The 21,875-nt window shown below is 43.5% G+C and overlaps 1 gene segment (V, D, J or C); it reads right to left on the reverse strand.

Annotated features, from left to right (window-relative positions):
* Nucleotides 1-944: 944 nt before the first annotated feature.
* Nucleotides 945-18,667, reverse strand: LOC139045803 (immunoglobulin heavy variable 4-30-2-like). The segment is given in 7 exon segments: nucleotides 945-989; nucleotides 1,940-2,191; nucleotides 7,581-7,588; nucleotides 14,314-14,317; nucleotides 16,616-16,638; nucleotides 18,223-18,534; nucleotides 18,622-18,667. Coding segments are annotated over 7 exon segments (690 nt in total).
* Nucleotides 18,668-21,875: the final 3,208 nt, after the last annotated feature.

The raw sequence follows: 21,875 nt of genomic DNA on the forward strand, positions 1-21,875 counted from the left end.
GAAAAGTTTAGGCCATGTAGTTAGGGACATTTCTATTCCCTTTAAATATTTCTCCTCTCGGATTGAGAAGTTTCCTAGAGAGCCCTTCACCCAAGACTGTTCTGTCTGGGACAGAGGAACAGCACCTACCGCTGACATGCATCCAGACCCACCTCACTGATCACCACTAAGTACTAAGTAATTAATCTGCAGAGAGAAAGCCACCAAAACTACTATCTGAAGACCCTAGTGGAAACCAATAGGAACTGCGAGAGGAACAGAGAAAACTACCACAGAGGAAATTTTAGCTCAGACTATGGTGTGACTTTTCATCCTCTATATAGCGCAAAAGAATTAAGTTTAAATTGCAATTAACTTTTCTTAACATTTCTTTCATGGGCCATGCATTCGTATCATGATATTTGTTTTTGACACTTCGTTTTCTTCTGAGACATATCTTAAGCCTCAGATTCCTCTTTCAGCACAACTTTAGGGATCCACCATCATTGTTGAGATTGGTTATTGAGCCTGACTCCTGTCTGCACTTGGTGGGGTACCTGGGAAGAGTGATTAGGGCTGCAGCCTGATGAAGTTGGAGTCTAGGGACATTCAGTGACAATTTAGAAATAGAAAACAGAGGGAGATGGTGGGTGGGCTACTGGAGGGAAGCAGAGAGTGGGCAGGGCTCAGGACTGCGTCCAGCTGGTTCCCATGTTCCTGGTCTATCCCGTGGGGAAGCTGAGAGATGTGGCCCCAGAGCCGCTTTCAGAGGCACATCCAGAACATGGCCCAGCAAAGCTGTGGGTCTTTTCATCCTTTTCTTATCCTCATGCTCGTTTCATGGGAAAATATGAGTGCTGCATCCCCTTGCTGGTTGCTTTTCCATCCAGGAGACTGAGATACAGCTACAGAAGGAGGCAATCCTTGATCCTCAATGTCCACCCAAATGGATAATTAGCAATAGCTTAAACTGTAACAAGGAGAACAAAGAACTCCATGGGGAAGACGTCCTAGGGGGATGCTCACAACATGTGAGGTCAGTGTTCACCCCTCTGAGGGCAGAGAACATGAGCTCAGCACACAAAGTGCCTGGACTGTGCTGGTGTTTCTCAGGGACGAGGATAATCCTCAATGTGTTGTCTTTGTCAAGCCAGAAAAGCAGTGATGTGGATTAAGCCTGCCCCAGCTAGAGAAGCCCAAGGTGACCTGGCCTACATGCCAAACTATATGACCCAGTGGACTTTTTTATGGTATGAATTAGGACTGCCCCAGGGAGAGAAGCCCGGGGCATCCTCACCTGCATGCCGATCTATATGGCTAGATTCATATCTAAAGTTATATGACCGCACAATAACCAGACCCCATCTGCACTGAAATCATTTAATGACTTTTTACATCATCTTTTCTTATTTCCAGTAAAAATAAGTCACGTACCCATGCCTTATAAAATTAGCCCTAACCTTCAACTCAGGGCAGCAGAAGCTCTGACTGCCAATGGGTCGTGTCCCCATGCTATTCCACACTATTCTCTAAATAAAAGAGCACTACTGCCAGATCTTGAGAGTCTAAGAAATCTTTCTTTCAACTCCTCGGCTCACCGACCCCGCATCAGCAGAACCTATAGGAAGTTGAAGGAAAATTTCCTAGTCTCTAGTTCTCTCTCATCTGCACACAGGCAAGTTGACAGCCTTGTTTGTTGGCTGCACTGTGAAAATGAGAAAATAGAGAGACAAGAAGAAAACAGGAAATTTCCCTGAAGGCAGCTGAGACCTTGGAGAGGATCTCCCTGATCCCAAAGGAAATCCCTTCCCCACCCTCCTCTGCACCTGACCCTGCCTCCAGTCTTTGTGTTTAGTAGGTTCTGAATGCCCCCTGGTGTCCTCAGCACGCCCTGCAGCCCAGCCCCTCCTTTCTCCTTGTAGGGAGGTTTGTGTCTGGGTTCACACAGACTTCCTCTCACTGTGTCTCTGGCACAGTAATACACAGCTGTGTCCTCGGTGGTCACGGAGCTCAGCTGCAGGGAGAACTGGTTCTGGGACGTGTCTGTGGAGATGGTGATGCAGCTCTTGAGGGATGGGCTGTAGTAAATGCTACCACTATAATATATGGAGCCCATCCACGCCAGCCTCTTTCCTGGGGGCTGACGGATCCAGCTCCAGTAGTAACCACTGGTGATGGAGTAACCAGTGACAGTGCAGGTGAGGGAGAGGGTCTGTGAGGGCTTCACCAGTCCTGGGCCCGACTCCTGCAGCTGCACCTGGGACAGGACACCTGGGAACAAGGAGAATCAGTCTCTGTAAGTGACATGCAGTCACAACCATCCCCATAGACCCAGGTATGACATCTGAGAGACTCACCCTGGTAAGCCGTCACAAGACAAAGGAGAAGACCCAACAGCCTCATCTTCTTCTAGACTACACTCTGCCTTCCTCAGAGACCCTAGACCTGTCTGAGCAGAGAGCTGTGAGCTCCCACAGCCCAAGAGTGGATTTTAGGCTAGAGCTTCAAGAGAAATTTGCATATGAGTGAGCCCAGTCCTTATAAGTGGGGAGGGACTGATCAGGGTCCACAGTCCTTCGAGGGCCCCTGTAGGGTGTCTCTTCAGTGAGCCCAAAAGGCATGTTGGTCTCAAAGGGAGAGCACTTTCTCTAGGAAGTTGGGGTGGAAACATGTCAAAGACAGCCACACCTTTCTGATCATTGTTGGAACAGATGAGTAAATCAAAAATCAATTTAATCCCAATATCTATGAAATAGATGTTAAAAAGGATAAACGTTATTTCCCAACACCTCCACAAATCTAAAGAAAGATTAAATATGATAAATGTTAACAACTAATAGAAATACAATTTCGTGGAAACATAAATTTGATGTCAATTGTGGTGTAAATGCAATGACAAATAAAGGCCCCTCTTCCCGGAGATCAGATTTATTTTAATTTAAGCTCTTTTGACCTTCTTTTGATCTGAACAACAATGTCCAATGCACAGATTGGCTGGGGCTCCTCTGATTCCTGATGTTTCACTTGGAAGGGATTTGATTGCAGAAACCACTCTGTAAAGAATGAAGGAAGCGCCTCCATCCTCAAATGCACTTGCACCACTGCCAGGCCACCCTCTGTGGGACCTGCAGGAATGGTTTCTGTGGTTGGAGGGTTCCTGTTTTCCTCTGGGAAATCCACCTCAAACAGGAAGCTATTTACTAACTGTAGTGGTGATCAATTTTATAGAAAAGTTATAACATATCTGGTGATACTGCAGAGATCATCAACGACTTACATATGGAGTGGGTATTCAAATAACCATCTTGAAAATAACAGAAGGGCTAACTTGGAAGTTATCGGGATCTAATATCAGGAGTCTAATAAGAAATTTGAGAGATAATGTTCATAGTCCTGAAAGCATGTGCCAATAGGATAAATGCCAAGGTAGATGAGTACACTCTAAATAGATGGTAGATTAGATAGATAGATAGATATGTAGATGATAGATAGATGATAGATAGATAGATAGATAGATAGATAATCTGACAGATAGATTTTACAGAATTTTTAAGACACACTATAGGGTATTGGCAACATAGACATCATCTTCGCAAACCATAAGAATACAACAAAGCATCCACAATTCTGAATATTTAAACATCATATTTTCACTCTTAAAACAACACGTGATGTACTTTTGGAATAAGCATAATTCTAGAAAAAGGGATAGTCCTTTGAGGCTCCTACTCTCTTTACGGTAAGAGTTTATGATTTTAATTTTTTTTTTTTTTTTGTGAGGAAGATTGGCCCTGAGCTAACATCTGTTGCCAATCATCCTCTTTTAGCTTGAGGAAGATCATCACTGAGCTAACATCTGTGAAAATCTTTCTTTATTCTGTATTTTGAACGGTACAACAGCCTGGGCTGATGAATGCTTTCTAGATCTGCTCCTGGGATCTGAACACGTGATCACCAGCTGCCAAGCAGAATGTGTAAACTTAATCGCTACACTAGTAGGCTGGACATTTATAAATATGATTTTATCTGAATACCTACACTGTTGGCATAGGCAGGCTAGAAGATTTCGTACCGCTTTTGAGGCGTTGGAGGTTGTATAATTTTGCCTACGGGTCTGTGATAAATCATCCTTACACACCCCAATGAATAGATCAGATGAACCTAATTGCACACATCAGAAAGAATCACACCTTTAGATGGAAATGAGGTCAAATAAGAATAGAGACTACACATCTGTATAATCCAACATCTTCCCATTATCGAGCTGGTGATTCCAGAGGAGTAACTGACAGATTTTCCCAGGGTCTGATGTCATAAAGGAGAATTGGGACTCAGAGGCAGGAAAACACAGACAGGGCCCCAGGCACAGATTTGCTCACAAGACCAAAAACTTCAGACCCTGACAGGAAACCCCTCTATCCTGAGCCTCTCTCTGTACCTGCCCTGGGCCTGGGACCCATTGTCAGAGGGTCCTGAGTGCCCCCTGCAGACAAGTACCTCCCCTCCCCCAGGGCTCTTGCTGCTTCCCCTTCCTGCTGGTCTCAAGATCCTACATGTCAGGGGGTCCTGGGCTCTGGGATGATCAGGAGCAAGAGCTCCATCCTTCTGTGTTCTTACAGTGTCCCTCTACTCTAATATTTATGATCATTGAAATCTCATGTCGGGTGACCCTTCTGCCCACCAGGAGCATCCTTGTTGTCTTCTTTGGGGTAAATTACTGTCTCTCCTTTAGGATTAAGCAATGAGTTTCCTGTCCATTGATCAATAAGACTCGGTATAATTTGTAATAGTTAAAGAAGCCACATAGGTAAAGTTTTCCATACTCTATCCATCAATCACCTCGATTTCATTTTTTAAATTATTCTAACGTCTATTCCATACCAATCAGCCAATGCTATAGTCATTTTCTTAGAGACTATTTTCATTAACTGAACTACATATCTACCTATTGATAGGAAAATCCATTATCCACAACCTCTGAAAAAGTACCAAGGTAAGACTGGCCAGAATACACAGTGTTGAGAGAAAAATTTTTGAATAAAATTTCATTAATATTTATCATATAAGTGGGATAATTAGACCTTTGTGGAGGAATAATATAAATATTATAAGCAGACACAGTCATGTGAACAACATCATAATCAAGATAGAGGATATTTGCATCACTTCACATAAATACATCATTTCCACTTCCAGTCAACCCCTTTCAATTCCACAGCCTTGGCCACCACTGATCGTCTCTAAGTGCCTTCAGTTTGCAGGTTCCATAGCAGACGGATGGACGCAGACAGTGTGTGCACTTTGGAGCTGGGTTCTTTCATGTGGGGTGATGTATGTGAGGTTCATCCATGTTCCTGTATGTGTTGCTTTTTCCCCATTTTCTTTCTATACAGCAGCCATTGTTTATTCATTCCTACATTGGACGATGTCTTGGTTCATCCCACTTTGTGTTGTCTGTAAATAAGGCTACCATACATACCTGCATAAAACTTTTTGTGTGAAGATAGATTTTTAGGTTGTTTTATTTTTTATTATTGAGGCTTGATTGACTTACCAAAAATTGTGCATGTTGAATGTATACACATTGGTATGTTTTCCAATAATTACACACTCATGAAATCATCACCAAAACCAAAAACATCAAGGAAGGCATCACCTCCAAAAGTTTGTCCCTGCCTCATTTCTCTGAAAAGAACATTTAGCATAAGACCTATCATTTTAACAAAAATTTAACTATATATTACAGTATTGCTAACCATAGACACGGACCATCAATTCGTATCTCTTCCAGCAATATATGAAACATTTTAATTGTTGGGTCACATGGCATTTTTTGGGTTAGATCTTATTAGAAAAGGGTAGATTTTCCCAAAGTGGGGGTGCGTCTTGGCATTCCCGCCAGTAGCATCTTGCCCTATTTCAAACTCCAATTTACATGGGAGATATGATTATATCTTTTTTCTCCTGTTACAGAGCATGGAAATGCCTGGAAAATATAATCTTAGCTTGGAGATCTCCCTGTTCAGAACTCCCGAGCACACGAGGAGCACAAGTGACAAAAGTCATCTCTAGACTCTGGGTTCAGCTCCCATCTATTTTCAGCTCAGGCTTCAGGCTTTGATTTTAGGGGGCTGTATCACTGCATGCTTTGTGAAGGCATCCATGAATTAGTGGATCTATTGTGTGAATTCTTCTGGACTTTCCTCATGATCCATTTTTATTTGATCACATGAATAAACTCATATTTTTCCAAGGCAGAATGTGAGCTGACTAGAGTAGGCTAGCTTATATGTATATATATGTAACAGATCTAAACAGGTGAAATGACCTACATGACAGAGTGAGTTAATCCTGTTCACCTTGATGTAGAGATAATGGACCACCTTCATGATTAGTGGATATAGAAATGTTCTTCAGAATAAAAGAGGATGCTACTGCTGTTGGAAGCCCAAATGGCTCCATATTCTATGCAACCCTGAAAGCAATCCAACACATGAGGTTATCTGAACTAAAAAATCTCAAAACATCTGATCACACCCAGCCTATATCTAATCCTGTTAGTGCATATTTCCCTGAATATTGAAAGATGTTACATCAAAGACTCTTTACATGGTCTCAAGTCACCAGCAGAATGACTGCACAAAGTGAGTGAGGGCTCACTGTAAAATTAATACAATGTTGCCATTCTCAAAAATTAAGTATTTAATGACAGTGAGAGCAGGTTATTACACCCCTAATTAATGCACAATTCCTGTTATTGAATTCTCTACAGTTCAATGACTTTGAAAGGATTCCCAAATCTTTAGGCTGTATATCCCTCAAGAAATTGTCACTTTTTATTTTAATACCATATTGGGCTTATCCCATCATATGTCCTGGTTGGGGGTTGTGGAAGTGACGTGTCTCCTATTGGTCACTCTGAACCAAGACAGGCTGCATGACGCTTGCACATTATCAAGATTTCTTTCCATCCGTCAAAGATTTTGAGAGGAGCAGCGCACATTTAATGTCAGTGCTTTGCTCTAAGTACCGAATGTGAATATAAAGACAGACAATGAGAACACCTGGCAGCATTTGCAATGTCCTTTTTAACTGCAAAAGTTGAAGTAGAACTGGTAGACTAGATACGTACGATTGATTGTCATTAGCTCCTTAAGTGTACTATCAAACTGATTTATACTTTCAGAGAATGTAAGGGAGTATAAAGTCAGATAACAATATTCTTAAAATTTTTACTTAGAGTAATACTTACTGTCTACTATTTATTCAGCTTCTGAAGTAGCACAATTAGCTCATTGTTTTTTCTACATTTCAAAAATTTTCTGCTAGCCACACTTCCAGTCTCTCTCAGTCCAACTTCAGTTCTTTTACGTAACTTTAACTCGCAAACATCTGAGTGTATACATGGGCTGCCACTGTGAGAAGCGGAGTGCCCAGCACACCCACTCGATTACCTGATCTCTGTCTTACCATAGTCACCCGTCAGCCATCTACCGTGACAGTTTACGTCAGGTGGTTCCATCTGGACATCCTCCAACATAAGGACTGTGAGTTGTTAGAGGTTCCTGGGGATCAGTAGCTGGATGTGCCCCACCTGACACAGGCCAGTCTTGTAAAAGTATGTGTGTGACCTTGCACCATATGTGTGAATGACACATGGACTCTGCATGGCCAGCTTAAGACCACCTGAGTGCATCCTGCCCCGGGTATTCATGAGTGCATCCTGCCCCGGGTATTCATGAGTGGGTGGATATCTTAGATAAATGTTGGGAGATGAACTATTGGCACATTAATTCAAACATGCTTATTCAACCTCCTTCCTGTGCCTGGTACTGTGGGGGCTGCAAAGGGTGAGTAGGGCTCCAGGCCCATGGAGCTCAGGCTCTAGGAGAGATGCAGTGAGAATTTAGACAGTAGAATACAGAGGACGATATTGGGGTGGGTTTCCACATCCACCCAAATAAACGAGGAGCAAGAGGATAAGGAGTTGTAGGGGAGAGAGAGACTCTGGTCTTGTGTGTTGTGAGGGTCATTTGTGCCTGAGAGAAGGAAGGGCCCATGTGGGGACAGTGTGTGCCAGGGTGAGTAGAGAGCCTGAGTTCAGGACACAGGTGTACGGACTGTACTGGGGTCACTGCTTGTGGGAAATGTTTCACAATCACAGAGTAGTTGAGAGCCCTCAGGACGTTCTCTTTGTCAAGAATGAAAAATAGGACATAGGAGAAATTGGTGAAGCAGATGTCCCTAGTCACTGGAGATGTATAATTAACAAACAGACAATACCACTTCCTCATTTTTGAGCTGTGATGAGAATCTGAGAAATTAGAGCTCAAAGGCAAAACTCGAATTGTCCTTGGAAGCAGCCTATAGAGCTTGGAGTGGAAATCTCTGGTCCCAACAAGAATCTCCTTCTCCACCCCTTCTGAATCTCATCTCTGGGCTCTGTGGGTCCTAAGAGCTCCCTGGAGGTCCTGAGCGTCCCCTGCAGCCCAGCCCCTGCTGTCTCTCTGCCGGGAAATTTCTGTCTTGGCTCACCCTGCCTTCCCATCACTATAACTCTTGCACAGTAATACATAGCCCAGTCCTGGCTGGTCATTGAGCTCAGCTTCAGGGAGAACTGGTTCTTGGATGTGTCTCTGGAGTCAAGATTCTCCTTGGGAAGGAAGGCTCAGCGTGTGCACGACCACTGGCTACCAGGTACCTTATTGACTTAGTCCCTCTCCTGAGACCATCACCAAACCTGAGCCTACCTCCTGAGCTCATCTGGGACAAGACACCCAGGGAAAGGCAGACACAGTGAGACAGAGGAGCCCTCATGTTTCATCCTCTTTTCTGCCAATCTCTGAGACACTCACAGAGGAGAGTTTCCATCAAGGAGAAGAACAGCAAGGATGTTGTGTCCATGCTACTCCTTTGTTCACAGACTGATACCCAGCCCACAGACACAGGAAACACTAGCTTTCCCATTCTGGGCTGTGATTTTCCTGGAAGCCTTGGTTTTCATCACAATGCCACCCTTGACTTTTGGATGTGTGACATTTATTGATTGTCTTCTGTCTGAGTGATTTGATGCCTTTCCTTACCAAAACGTTACAGTCTTACACTTGCTACAAATGTGCTTGGATGTATGTCACCAACCTGAGGCATTCTAAATTTTATATGAACTGACTGAGACACCCTCCTTATAGGAATCATCATGAAATAATTCTGAAAGTGATTTTCTCTTCTCAAATACTACAATATCCTTCCCACCCCAAATGGTCTGGAAGGGTCAAAAGAACTAGTGACCTCCTTAAATTAAAATCAGCAAAATTTCAGCAACCTCTGAACTCCCCTTGCCAAAGGTCCTCCTTCTACATTGTGGAATTACAGTTCATCCTGCAAGGACACATTTGTCATTGCCCTCTGACTTAGCCAGTGCAGGGTTATGTATTCAGGGATTCGTCTCTGACACTAGAGTCTTCTCTATTGCATAAAGACAGGATAAATATTGCAAGTGAGTTATATTAGTCAGGATTCTACAGAGGAACCGAACCAAAAGGACATATGTGTACATATATATGGGGGGGAGGGAGAGAGAGAGAGAGAGATATTTACTCTATGGAATTGGCTCACATAACTTGTGTGATCGTGGAATCTGGCAAGTCCTGGATATTGAGGATGAGTGGTAAACCAAAGACCCAGGAGAGTTGGTGGTATAGTTCTAGTTGCAAGACCAGCAGACTCCAGACCCAAGAAGAACCGATGTTTTGGTAGGAGTCTGAGGCAGGAAAAAAATCAGTGTCCCATTTTGAAGGCTGCCAAGCAGGGAGAAGCCTCTTTTACATGAGGGTAGGTGAACCGTTTGCTCTATTTAGGCCTCAACTAATTGGAAGAGACCCACTTACATTATGAAGGGCAATCTCCTTTACTCATATACGGAGTTAAATGTTAATCTCATCCAAAAACACCATCACAGACACACCCAGAGAAATGTTTCAAGAAAAACGTAAGCACCACAGGACCCAGTCAAGTTGACACATAAACTTGACCATCACATGAGCCATGCTCACATCCTCTCCCACCATCAAAAGATTCAAGCTGCCTCCCCACATCGTGCTAGACATCCTCCTCAGGATCTACAGCCATGATGTGTCTCTGCTCAAAGAAACATCAAAGAAAAAATGCTTCTGAATCTCATTGAAGAGACATTATTGTGTGTGTTTACAACAAAGACATCAGTGAAACTCCAGAGTCAGTCCCAGGATTAGCATGTTACATTTGAGGAAGCAATTCAGCATTCCACACCTTGGAGGGCTACTCCAGTACAAGGGGTCTACCTTAGGATTCTCAGAAATCTTTCAGAGGCAACAGATATTTGGAAGCAGACAGTTGACCCACAGCCTTTGGAAGAAGCAAAGAAATGAGACAGTGAACAATCTCTCCTCAGATGTCGGAACAAGAACTCTCAATAATAGCTTTATTATTGTTGCTGTTGTTGTCGTTTGCTTAGTTATACTTGTTCTTTTCATTTGTTATGGACTCCGATTGCTTTGGACCCATAATATGCATGTGTCTTTCTTTTCCCCCTGTTAGTACAATTTTTAGGTGTAACAAGAGTCCGACTCCAGGTGTTGATGCTCCCCTGTTGACGAACTTCAAGCCTTCCCCTTCCTTCCTCCACAGCTGCACCACATCTGGACAAGCTGACAAGAAATCTGGGTGTGTTCTCCTTTGTCTCTGGTGGGAGAGTCAAACCACACAAGCCCCTGCCCACACACAAGGACACGCAATGCGGTCTCACTCCCCAACCAGAAAAAAAAAGCCCTGAGCCAGTCTCCTCTCCTGGCTTTCTGAAGCCATTTCACACCTGCTTGAGAGGCCTGCCCTGCCCATCCTAGAGTGCTCCATTATGTAGCCATCAACACGGTCCCGTCCTCTTGATGTGTGTGGGGCATCATCAGAGTCGAGATCTGATTGTGCTTTGAATGCAAGGCCTTCTTGCCTTTGCAGAAGCCACATCAATTGCTGTTGTGTGCAGGGTGCTAGGACACTGACAACCAACAACTGCGGTCTTTCTTCTCCTGACTTGGAATGACCACTGCTCTGATAGCTTTTGGCACATATGCACTTGGAGCTGCTGTTTGCTCCTGGCTTGTTCTTTGCTTTGTGCTGTTCTGTGATGCACTGTAGAGTGCTATAGGTGTCTCTTGTAGCTTCAGCAAACCTAGGTCAGCACTTTCCATATTAAATCTGCATGAAGGGACTGGTTGGGATTGTGTCCCTCACCAAAGTGGCACTTGGTTTTGAGTGTAGTCCCAGACTTATTGTTATTAGAACTAATTGTGGTGTTGACTTCACCCTGATCTGTGACTGACACTGGGTTCAGTGAATTCCATCCTCGTCTGTGACTGACACTGGGCTCAGGGAATGACTCCTACCTTGTGACAGTTTTCTGTCTTAACCAGGTATCCGTCTCTTCTCCATGCCATGCAGAGTCCTCAGAGAAAAGAAGATGCCCTCTGCCTTGTTTGGGTCATTGGGAATCCCTTATTGAGTCTCAGAGGAGAAGCTTTGGGCTTCTAACATTCACATGTCTCCAGGAAGATGGCACTAGGCCCGTTCAAACTGCCCACGATGCTGCTGCCTTTGCCTCTGTCAGCAGAAGAGATCGTTCTCATAACAAATAAATACAATCACAATTTTCATGTTGTTAATTTTCAGAGTTATTACAACTGTACTGTTCTATGTGGAAGACAGTTCCTCTAACAGGTCCTGCCACTGGCAGCCCCACAAATGGCCTTCTGCACTTCATTCTCCTTTACTGGTGATCATGGCTGGATCTTGGAACAGCCTTTTCCTCCTCTCATACCAAGTCCTCCTGGGAGACATTAGGCTGACTTGTGTACTGGTTCCTTTAGTGAATTCTCAGCACATTCTCAGGTCAAGTGCATTCTCCATTGTCCTTGGATAGACTGTGGTGCATGTGCACTAACCATACAGGCCTCACTTGCCAGTGTCTTGAACCCATCAGACAGGAGAATGACCTCCTTTGTCACAATGTCCATGTTTCTCACACACATATGACGTGCTCATCATTCTTGAGTCACCCCAGCAACCCACAGCATCCTCTGCAATGTTGATTCTACATAAAGAGAGCTCTCCAAGACCTGCAGGCACCTTATCCAGGTTTTATATAAATGAAACAGGTTTTTAAATCAGACAAAAAATTGAAGGGAAGAAGAAAATATTGCAAGAAGACAAACAGAATCAAAACCCCTGAAGGTTCCATATTGAGATGTGGCCCTAAGGTTGTCCTTTTCAGTCCCTCCTAACCTGTGATACACAATGAGGCAGGATCATTCATGACCATGTTTCTGAGGCCATCACCATCTGCAGAGCTCTTGGAAGACAGCAGAGCCTCACACAGTTAATCCAGTGTTTCCTACTGGAAATGAGGACATGTGTGTGTCTCCAGTCAGACGTGGGAGTTCCTCAAGAAGGGAAATGTCTCCATGAGGTGAGTGATTTCCCTAATTTTCCACCCAAACCCCCATGATTCAGGAATACAAACTTTGAAGAAATTTTTATAAAGCAAGTGTGGTTTAGACACAAATCTTTATTCAATAAATGAATTGTGTTCCTGCCTCATAGTGATGGTATAACACAAAAAGTGAGTGATTTTCTCATCAAGGATGGAGGGGATATATATGAGAGGAGAGTCAGGGAGAGCAGTGCAGGGAGGACCAGGGAGCTCTGGGACAAAGGCTCATCTGGGGTGGTCACTTCATGCAGCAGTGAGTCAGCTCCAGGGAGTTTTTCCATCACGCCAGAGCCACAAGGACACTATCAACAGACAGCTGGAAGTCATCCTGGAGAGCTCAGAGCACACAGGGTGTCCATGCTCAGCTGTGCAATACACTGAATGTAAATAGTAATTCCTCCCATGTGAAGGAAAATCATAGTTTTCTATTTTCCAAGATCAGGATCAAGGAAAACATTTACAAGATAAATAAGTGAGGGCCAAACTCCTTTCAATTCTTGTATATTTTCACTGTTGAAACCTTATCAAGGATTACAGAAACTGTGCAGTATCACTTTTTTCAAGACTCTATAATTTACTCTTAGTCTCCATGAGCCACCTTCCTCCCCGCTCCACCCCAGAGGCCACATGGAGCTCAAGGACAAAGACTGCCTTGACACCAGGACTCCAACTATTAACATGCCATTAGTTAAATTACTGATCTATTTTTGCCCAAGAGCCGTATAACACTGTGTTAGATTAACACTCTGGGCGAGCTTAGATTATTCTACAAGTTTCTATTAGCACATTCAACTAAAACCTGCCAAAGGTAGACTTGCATTTCAACTGTTTTGCAATACTGGAAAGGGAAGTTTCTTCAAATTATACACAACATCAATCAAAACAATTCATTATGGGCCTGGCCTGGGGGTGTAGTCATTACGTTTGTGCACTTCGCTTCTGTGGCCCTGGGCTCACTGGTTTGATTCTGGGCGTGAACCTGCACACTGCTTGTCAGGCCATCCTGTGACAGCCTCCCACATACAAGACAGGAAGACTGGCACAGATGTTAACTCAGGGACAATCTTTCTCAAGCAAAAAGAGGAAGATGGCAACAGATGTTAGCTCTGGGTCAAAGTTCATCACAAAACAAAATAATGATAATTCATTATGTAAAGGGGAAGGAGCCACTTCAAATAAACTCCACTCAGACTTCTCCGTCTAAACATGCCCCCATTAATTCTTCATGCCAGGAGGATTTAGAATCACAGCACATTGGAGTCTCATGTCAAGGAGTTCCAGAAATGTTTCTTCTCCTCCATGGCCATAGTGGCCATGTATGTGACTATGTCCTGGCACCCAGCTGGGGGCAGGCCAAGGATCTTTGCCTTTCCTCAATCCTCATATCGTTTAATAAACTACACCCTCACCCATGACTATTCAAGTTCAAATCTCTATGGACATTTTACCTTCTGGATTTTCACATTCCTCCAGAATAAATAAAGATGTATTTAGGTCTGTTAACAGTTGGGGAAACTGCAGTGACTCCTGCTGGTCTGCTGAGGTCCTGATAGTGGTGCGCTGAGTCCATTATGCGGACACCATCACAGTCTGCTTTCTTCAGTCTATTCCTTCATAGCCATTTATAGACTGTCCAGTGTTAGAATCAGTACACTGAGTATCCCCTCTTTCTTTCACAATTGTCTTATGTATCAGTCCCATTTTCTTAGTGTCACAGAAACAAAAGCAGAAGCTGAGCCTACATAACTGTATGGTTCCTGAGATGTTTTCATCTGGAGAGTAACATACTGCATTGAAAAGAGGGGAAGGACAATCCTCTTTCTCAAAGTGAACAAACTTTAGAGCAGCTGTTATCCAGCACACACACATACTTGACCCATTGTGAACCACATGCTCTGTGTTTGTACGATCTGCACAAGCATGTGTTTGTCAATACTAAGCTGTGAGGTCCGTATCAACTCAAATATGCCCCTCCACTCTGTAGCAGAAGTTCAGAAGTTCACTCATAAGTTGGTCACTCTCACTTCCATTTTAGTAAAGAGTATTCATTAATCTGACGACATCAATCCACAAAAGGAGATGACTCCTTCATGCAATTTCCCCAAGGTTTCAGTAGGTTCATCACTCTCCTCCTCAGCCTATCGCCTGGATTACCTCCTTGGTGATCGCTGGGTGGGAACACGCCATCTGTTGCAGCATTAGGCTCCCCTTTGGTTGTGGCTGTGGGTCTAGCACACATAGCGTAAAGTGAGAAATATCCAAGCCAGGTACAGTGCCAGCACACACCCCAGGCCCTTTCTTAGCTGTCTCTTTATCTATTGCAGGTAGATAGGAATAGGATATTTTGTGTTTTTTCACCATTATACTGCATTTCTTTAATATCCAGGGAGCCAATTCCTTAGGAGTTGTGCAGATCACTTCTAATTCCAGTGGTCTCTTCGACCTCTAGCAACTCATCACAGTCCAGCGGCAGTCTCAGCCCATGGATAATTCCGTAGCCATCCAGGCATCAAAGGATCATTGTCCTCATTCTAGTCATCCTTCCTTTTTCCAAACAGTGCTTTACCAAGGTTTCAGTGTATCAGGATTTTTGTAGCAAATACCACATTTGATGCAATTTTGAAGAGGTCCCAACGCCTTTCCCAGGTTCAAATGTCATAGAAATACACACAGAAGTCAGAAAAAAAGTTTTTCTGCTTGTGGCTGAAGTGTATTGCAGTAAAGTATACACATTAAAATTATCCAGGAGAAGGACCCTGTGGTGAAGTTCAAGAGAAACCAGCCATAAACTCTCAGGTGTCTTCTCCCAGTAGACTCTCATGGGACCGTTTCCTTCTCTCAGCATTGTGAACATCTGAAAACCAAGGAAGCTCACCTGATTCTTGGGTTCAGAATTGTGTATTGTGCACCAATCATAGAGGAATAGAGCACCTGAAAAAAAGACATCTGATACTCAGACACAAGCCCCATGAGCAAAAACAAGTGTTTCTGATAAATCAGTATGTGATCAAAACTAGTAGAGGACGTCTCAAGGACTTAGTATCAAAAACACTGCTATCAGGAATAACATTCCAAGGACTCAGGCTCATCTCCGAGGAACTGATCAAGGGCCAGTCATCAGGAGAGGCCTTTCTCATGAGTGTGCAGAGATTGAGCAACACACCCATGCTGAGTTAGTTCTTTCCTTCACACAAGTCCAGGTGTGATGGGTGCAACACTGCCATAATTTATGGCCTGGCCTGTGAGGGAGGGGCAAAGGAAAGCTGTGGAATATGGAAACCCATGCCAAGGCCACATGGAATGGGAAGTGGTGTTGAGGGCCTGTGTTGGGACCAGATGCAGATCAAAGACATGAGTTCAACCAAGGCAGTGACATTTCCCAAACGAAGTTTCCAGAAAATGGAGTGTGCAGTAGCAGTGGACATGCACAGTCTCTAGATGGGGTGCAACGGGACAGGAGGTTACAGGGGTGCAGACTCAGAACAGAGAGATAGTAAAATGGACATTCCCTAAGACAGCAGGTTTAGAAGCAAACTATTTCACGCCTTCTGTGTTGGCTTCCATCAACACCTCAAAGATAAATTTGAGTGCATCTCCCCACACCAACAAATGACTGACTCTCAGAGTGAGGGAAGGAAGAAGGGGCATTCCTATGAGAGGAAACATTGAACCTGAATAGTCCCTCTGCCCTGCCTGTCCTGCCTTCTCTGCAGCTTGGAGGTCCTAGTCCTTGTCCTGTAGGGGGAGCCACACTCAGCACATAGAACACTGAAGAGACTCCTGATGCATTGTCTACCACAAATCTTGCAGTTACAAGGAGGTTTTCTGTTTACTTATCATCAGTGTATTGATGATGCTTTTGGGTAAATTAAGGAAGTAAAAGGCACTAAAATTTCTTTCAAATTATCTCAAATCTACCAATGTTAGGATAGTATTCCCACTCTCAGCCCCAAAGAAATGCACTGAGAAATACAACAATATTGTTCAGAGGCTTCTGGACACCACGTTGAAATTCCTACATAGAAACTGTATAGTAAAAATTAAGAATCCCATTTGTGTCCATTTTGTGATTTTTCTAGACCAATTAATCACATTCTGAGTTTAGATTTGGACAAATATATGGTAACAACCTCTCTCTCCAAACTTGCCATGAAATAAGGGGCAACCGGTGTCTAGAAATTGGAGATGAAGATACGACCTATATTGATTGTGGTGGTGCAGAATGGAGCTTTGTGTGAAATGGCAACAGTGCATTGCAGAATGGAGTGTGGTGTGGCATGGTGACGGTGGATTGCAGAATGGACCAGTGTGTGATGTGTTGATGGTGCAGAGTGGAGCTGAGTGTCATGGTGACGGTGGATTGCAGAATGGACCAGTGTGTGATGTGTTGATGGTGCAGAATGGACCAGTGTGTGATGTGTTGATGGTACAGAATGGACCAGTGTGTGATGTGTTGATGGTACAGAGTGGAGCTGAGTGTCATGGTGACGGTGGATTGCAGAAATAAGTTGTGTGTGATATGCGTTGTGGAATGTATCTGGGTGTGATAGCTGGTCACATTACTTGCTAAACCTCACAATTAGACGTCAGCAGCATTCACTGACAGCAGAGGAGACTAAAGTCCCCTCACATGGGGTAACACTCAAGTCTATACAACTTCAGCTGAGAGTCTCTTCAAGCTCGGAGGTGTGTAAGACAAGCTTTTGTTTTGATTCCACAGTCAGATAAATCTCTGCTCTCCCCCTGGGGGTGGTCGAGAGTGTTGTGGAGAAAGACACAATGTTTTTCTACCCAAGGTCTCTGTACGTGGAGGGAAATAATGAAGATGGACAACAAGTATTCTCACACTACATTTAAAAATTCTTCATGAGAAAGCAGCCCTAGGCCAGAACACTGCATAGAATTAACAAGTAATCCATCCGGGGTAAATGTGGAAATTAAAATTGTCTGCAGATGTCAGCCAAAAGAAGCCATAAAACCATGTTTTCTTATATAAAGTTCCATAAACACTGTGCTGGTCCTGAGAATGCTCTTCCCTTACCTGCAAACACAGGGAGCACAATGGACCGGACACCCACCTGCTGTTCTCTGAATCCACAGCCTGGTTTGTGCTGAAGACACACATCCTGTGGGGCCTCCTAGACAGTGACTGAGCTCGGGCGTGATACTGAGGTAGATCGTTCCCGGGTGACAGTTCCCCAGATGGGCAACTTTGGCTCCGGGACAACCCAATGGTCTTGGTGGATTCTCCTCACACAGTATAGAATTTTAGGAAATTTCCACCCAAACTGCCTGCCTTTCTCCTTTACCAGGGGTCAGACTTGCTCCCTGAGCTGACAACTCTCCAAGCCTCAAATGTCCTTCTTCATTTTTCTGCCTGCATATATGATTCTTTGAGTTTGGTGCATGCAGGAATGTTTTCTCCTATTACAACAATACTTCTCAAATTTAGGAACGTCAGTTGTAGGCACAGAATCATAAATCTAGAAATGTTCTCAAGGACAAACTCTAGATTGAGAAGAAGCTGGAGATGCTAACAGGAAACCAGCCCTGATCCTCCATTTGCACCTGCTCCTGGAGCTGACTCTGTGGCCCATTGATCTGAGCACCCTCTGGTTGTCCTGAGCACCTCCTGGTGGTCATGAGCACCCTCAACATGCAGCTCCTCCTGTCTCTCTGCAGGGAGATTTGTGTCTGGACTGCCACTGACTTCGCCTCACTGTGTCTGGCACAGTAATACACAGCTGTGTCCTCGGCAGTCACCGAGTTCAGGTGCAGGGAGAACTGGTTCTTGGATGTATCTATGGAGATGGAGATGTGGCTCTCAAAGGAAGGTTTGTAATCTGTGTTCCCATTAGAATGTATGTGCCCCATGTACTCCAGGCTTTTTCCTGGGGGCTGGCGGATCCACATCCAGGAGTAATAGTCTGTTGTGATGGAGAATCCAGAGACAGCACAAGTGAGGGAGAGGGTCTGCGAGGGCTTCACCAGGTCTGACCCCTATTCCTGCAGCTTCACCTGGGACAGGACACCTGTGGACAGAGAGAATCAGTCCCTTCTCAGTCACATGCACTCTTGAACATCACCATGGCCCCATGTCTGACATCCAGGACACTCACTTAGGGGAGCCATCACCAGACAAAGGACAAGTCCCAGCAGCCTCATCTTCGTCTAGGCCACAGCTCTGCCTTCCCCTGAGACCTCAGCCCTGTCTGAGGAGACAGCTGTGAGCTCCCACAGCCCAAGAATGGATTTTACCCATTACCTTGAAGGGGAATTTGCCCCTTCAAGGACGCCCAGTAGGACACCCAGTCCTTTTAATTGGGGAGGGTATGAGGTCAGAGTCCAAAGTTCTTCTCAGGACTTTGTGGTATCTCTTCTCTTGGTTGTACTTGACTTTTTAGTCTGGGATGTGAGGACACTTTGTCTTCCTGGCTCTTGTTCAGCAGATTTGATGACTCACTGCATATCTGCAGTCAGAGATACATACCCTCAGGTCTCTGCCCCTCAATCCCAACCAGGTCCCCAGACTAAGTCTCCACCATCCACTCAGGTTGTGGGTCTTGGCTCCTCCAAGCTGAGTGCAGAACAGCTCCTTCTTTCTTTCCATAAATCTCCCTTTGTGATGTGGTTCTCATCACACTGAGAGTTTGTTACCTTGTTACACCATTGTGTTACAAGAGTTCAAGGTGTGCCTTTTGCTTCATCCATCTTGTTCACTTGTAATGGGAGAAGATGTCATATGCTGAAAGCTTCAGGTCACCCCACAGGTTTTCCTGATCCATCACTCACCTGAAAGTTAGCGTATATTCTTTACACACTGAATGTGGTGTGCCCCACCCAGGGACAACATTTATTTGCCATTAGCCACATGAGCAAGAATGTGAAACCCCCACTACCTTGTCTCAGACGTGGAAACTCTGAGCCCTGTTCACCCCAAAGTTTCTCTGCAGGGTAGGCTGAGGCTCCTCTCTTTGGGATTGTAGATGTGACACCTGCGCTCATCTCCTTCCATTCATCTACCCTGTGGAATTCACACCTTGACTGTTTCTACCTTGAGCAAGTTTGACTAAATTGCTTTTACAAGTGTCCATTTATCCAAGTATGCAACTCAGAATTGCCCCAAAACACAGGTTATTGATAGTGTGAGGGAAGAGTGGTCAGGAGGGATTTGTCTTATAGAAAAATGTCATAACTATTATTTTCACCCAGTACACAGTCCTTCAGTAAGTAGGGAATGGGGTGATGCTATTCAAACAACTTCCTTGTCAAAAATGAATGAGTGCTATGCTAGAAGACACTGCAATCCACCTTTAGGTGTCTATTAAGGATGTCTACAGATATCATTCATAGTCCTGAAAGGCATATGCTGAGAAGGTAAATGCTGAGCTAGAAGGCTAAACTCTGAATACACATGAACATATATTTAAGGATCATTGCAAAAAATTTTAAGGTGTTTGGTTAGTCATGGTTAATTGCTTCATCAAAATCGAAGAAAGGTATAAAGATACCCATAATGGCTACCTTTTTAAGAGTCCTATTTTCACACAGAATTAGAGATTTTGATGCCAACATTGGCAAATCTGTATATATAATTGTAGAAAAATGAGAGTCTTCATAACGCTATTTGTCACATGTTGAGCACTATGACTTTAATTTTATCTGAGAAGCTATGTTCTCCATATAGGCAGCTGGGAAAGCCTTCATTCTAGAAGCTGGAGGCTGTGTGCATGTGTTCAAGTCTCTGCACACACTTCCCTTAAGACAGTCCACAACATATGTCAGAGGAGTCTAGCCAATTTCATCAGAGAGAGTCACAATTTTAAATGGAGAAGACATAACAATGAAAACAAGGATGAATAAAGAAGAAATAGAGAATTTGAACAGACCAAACATGAGGAAGGGGATTGAAACTGTAATGAAAACATTCCAAAAAATAAAAGTCTGGGAACAGATGGCTTCTCTGGAGAATTCTGCCAAACTTTCAGAGAAGATTTATTACCTATTCTTCTCAAACTATTAAAAAAAATTGAGGAAAAGGGGACTATTCCTAATGCATTCTACCAGCTCAACATCAACCTGATAGCAAAGCCAGACAAGGATAACACAAGGAAGGAAAATTACAGGCCAATATTGCTGAAGAACGTAGATACTCAAGTTCTCAACAAAATATTTGCAAACCGTATACAACAATTCATTAAAAAGATCATACACTATGATCAAATGGGATTCATACCAGGGGCACAGCCATGGTCCAACACACACAAATCAGTCAACGTGATACACCACCTTGACAAAATAAGGAATAAAAGCCATGTGATTATGTCAATAGTTACAGAGAAAGCATTTGACATGATCCAACATCCAGACATGAAAAAAACTCTCATTAAAATTGATATAGAAGGAAAATTTTCAACATGGTAAAGGTAATATATGACAAATCCACAGCCAACATTGTACCCAATGGGGAAAAACTGAAAGTCATCCCTTTGAGAACAGGAACAACACAGGGATGCCCACTCTCACAGCTGTCATTCAACATAGTGCTAGATGTTTAGATCACAGCAATGAGGCAGGAAAAGGAAATAAAAGGAATCCACATAGACATTGAAGAAGTGAAACTCTCGCTGTTTGCAGATGACATGATTTTATATATGGAAATCCCTAAAAAATCCATTAGAAAACTATTAGAAATAATCAACAACTACAGCAAAGTTTCAGGGTACAAAGTCAACTTATAATAATCAGTAGCATTTCAATAATCTAACAACACACTAACAGAACAAGATCTAAAGGAGATAATCACTTTTACAATTGCAGCATAAAGAATAAAATATCCAGGGGTAAATTTAACCAAGGATGCGAAAGATCTATACAAGGGAAAATATAAAACACTACTGAAAGAAATAGATAACGACATAACGAAATGTACAGATATTGCATGCACATGGACTGGAATTATAAACATAGTTAAAATGTCCATATTACCTAAAGCAATCCACAGGTTCATTTCAATCCCAATCAGAATCCCAATGACATTCTTCATAGAAATAGAAGAAAGAATCTTAAAATTCACATGGGGCACCAGAAGACCCTGATAGCCAGAGAAATCCTGAAAAACAAGAACAAAGTTGCTGGCATCGTTATCCTTGAGTACAAAGCTATAGCAATAAAAACAGCATGCTAGAGATATGAGAACAGCACATAAATGAACGGAACAGAATTGAAAGCCAAGAAATGAAACCACACATATACTGACAGCTAATCTCGGCAAAGGAGCCAAGAACGTATAACACAGAATGAAAGTCTCTTCAAAAAATGATACTTGGAAAACTGGACAGCCACATGCAAAGAATGAAAGTAGACAATTATC

Source organism: Equus asinus, chromosome 7, assembly GCF_041296235.1.
Source record: "Equus asinus isolate D_3611 breed Donkey chromosome 7, EquAss-T2T_v2, whole genome shotgun sequence".
Taxonomy (NCBI): Eukaryota; Metazoa; Chordata; class Mammalia; order Perissodactyla; family Equidae; genus Equus; species Equus asinus.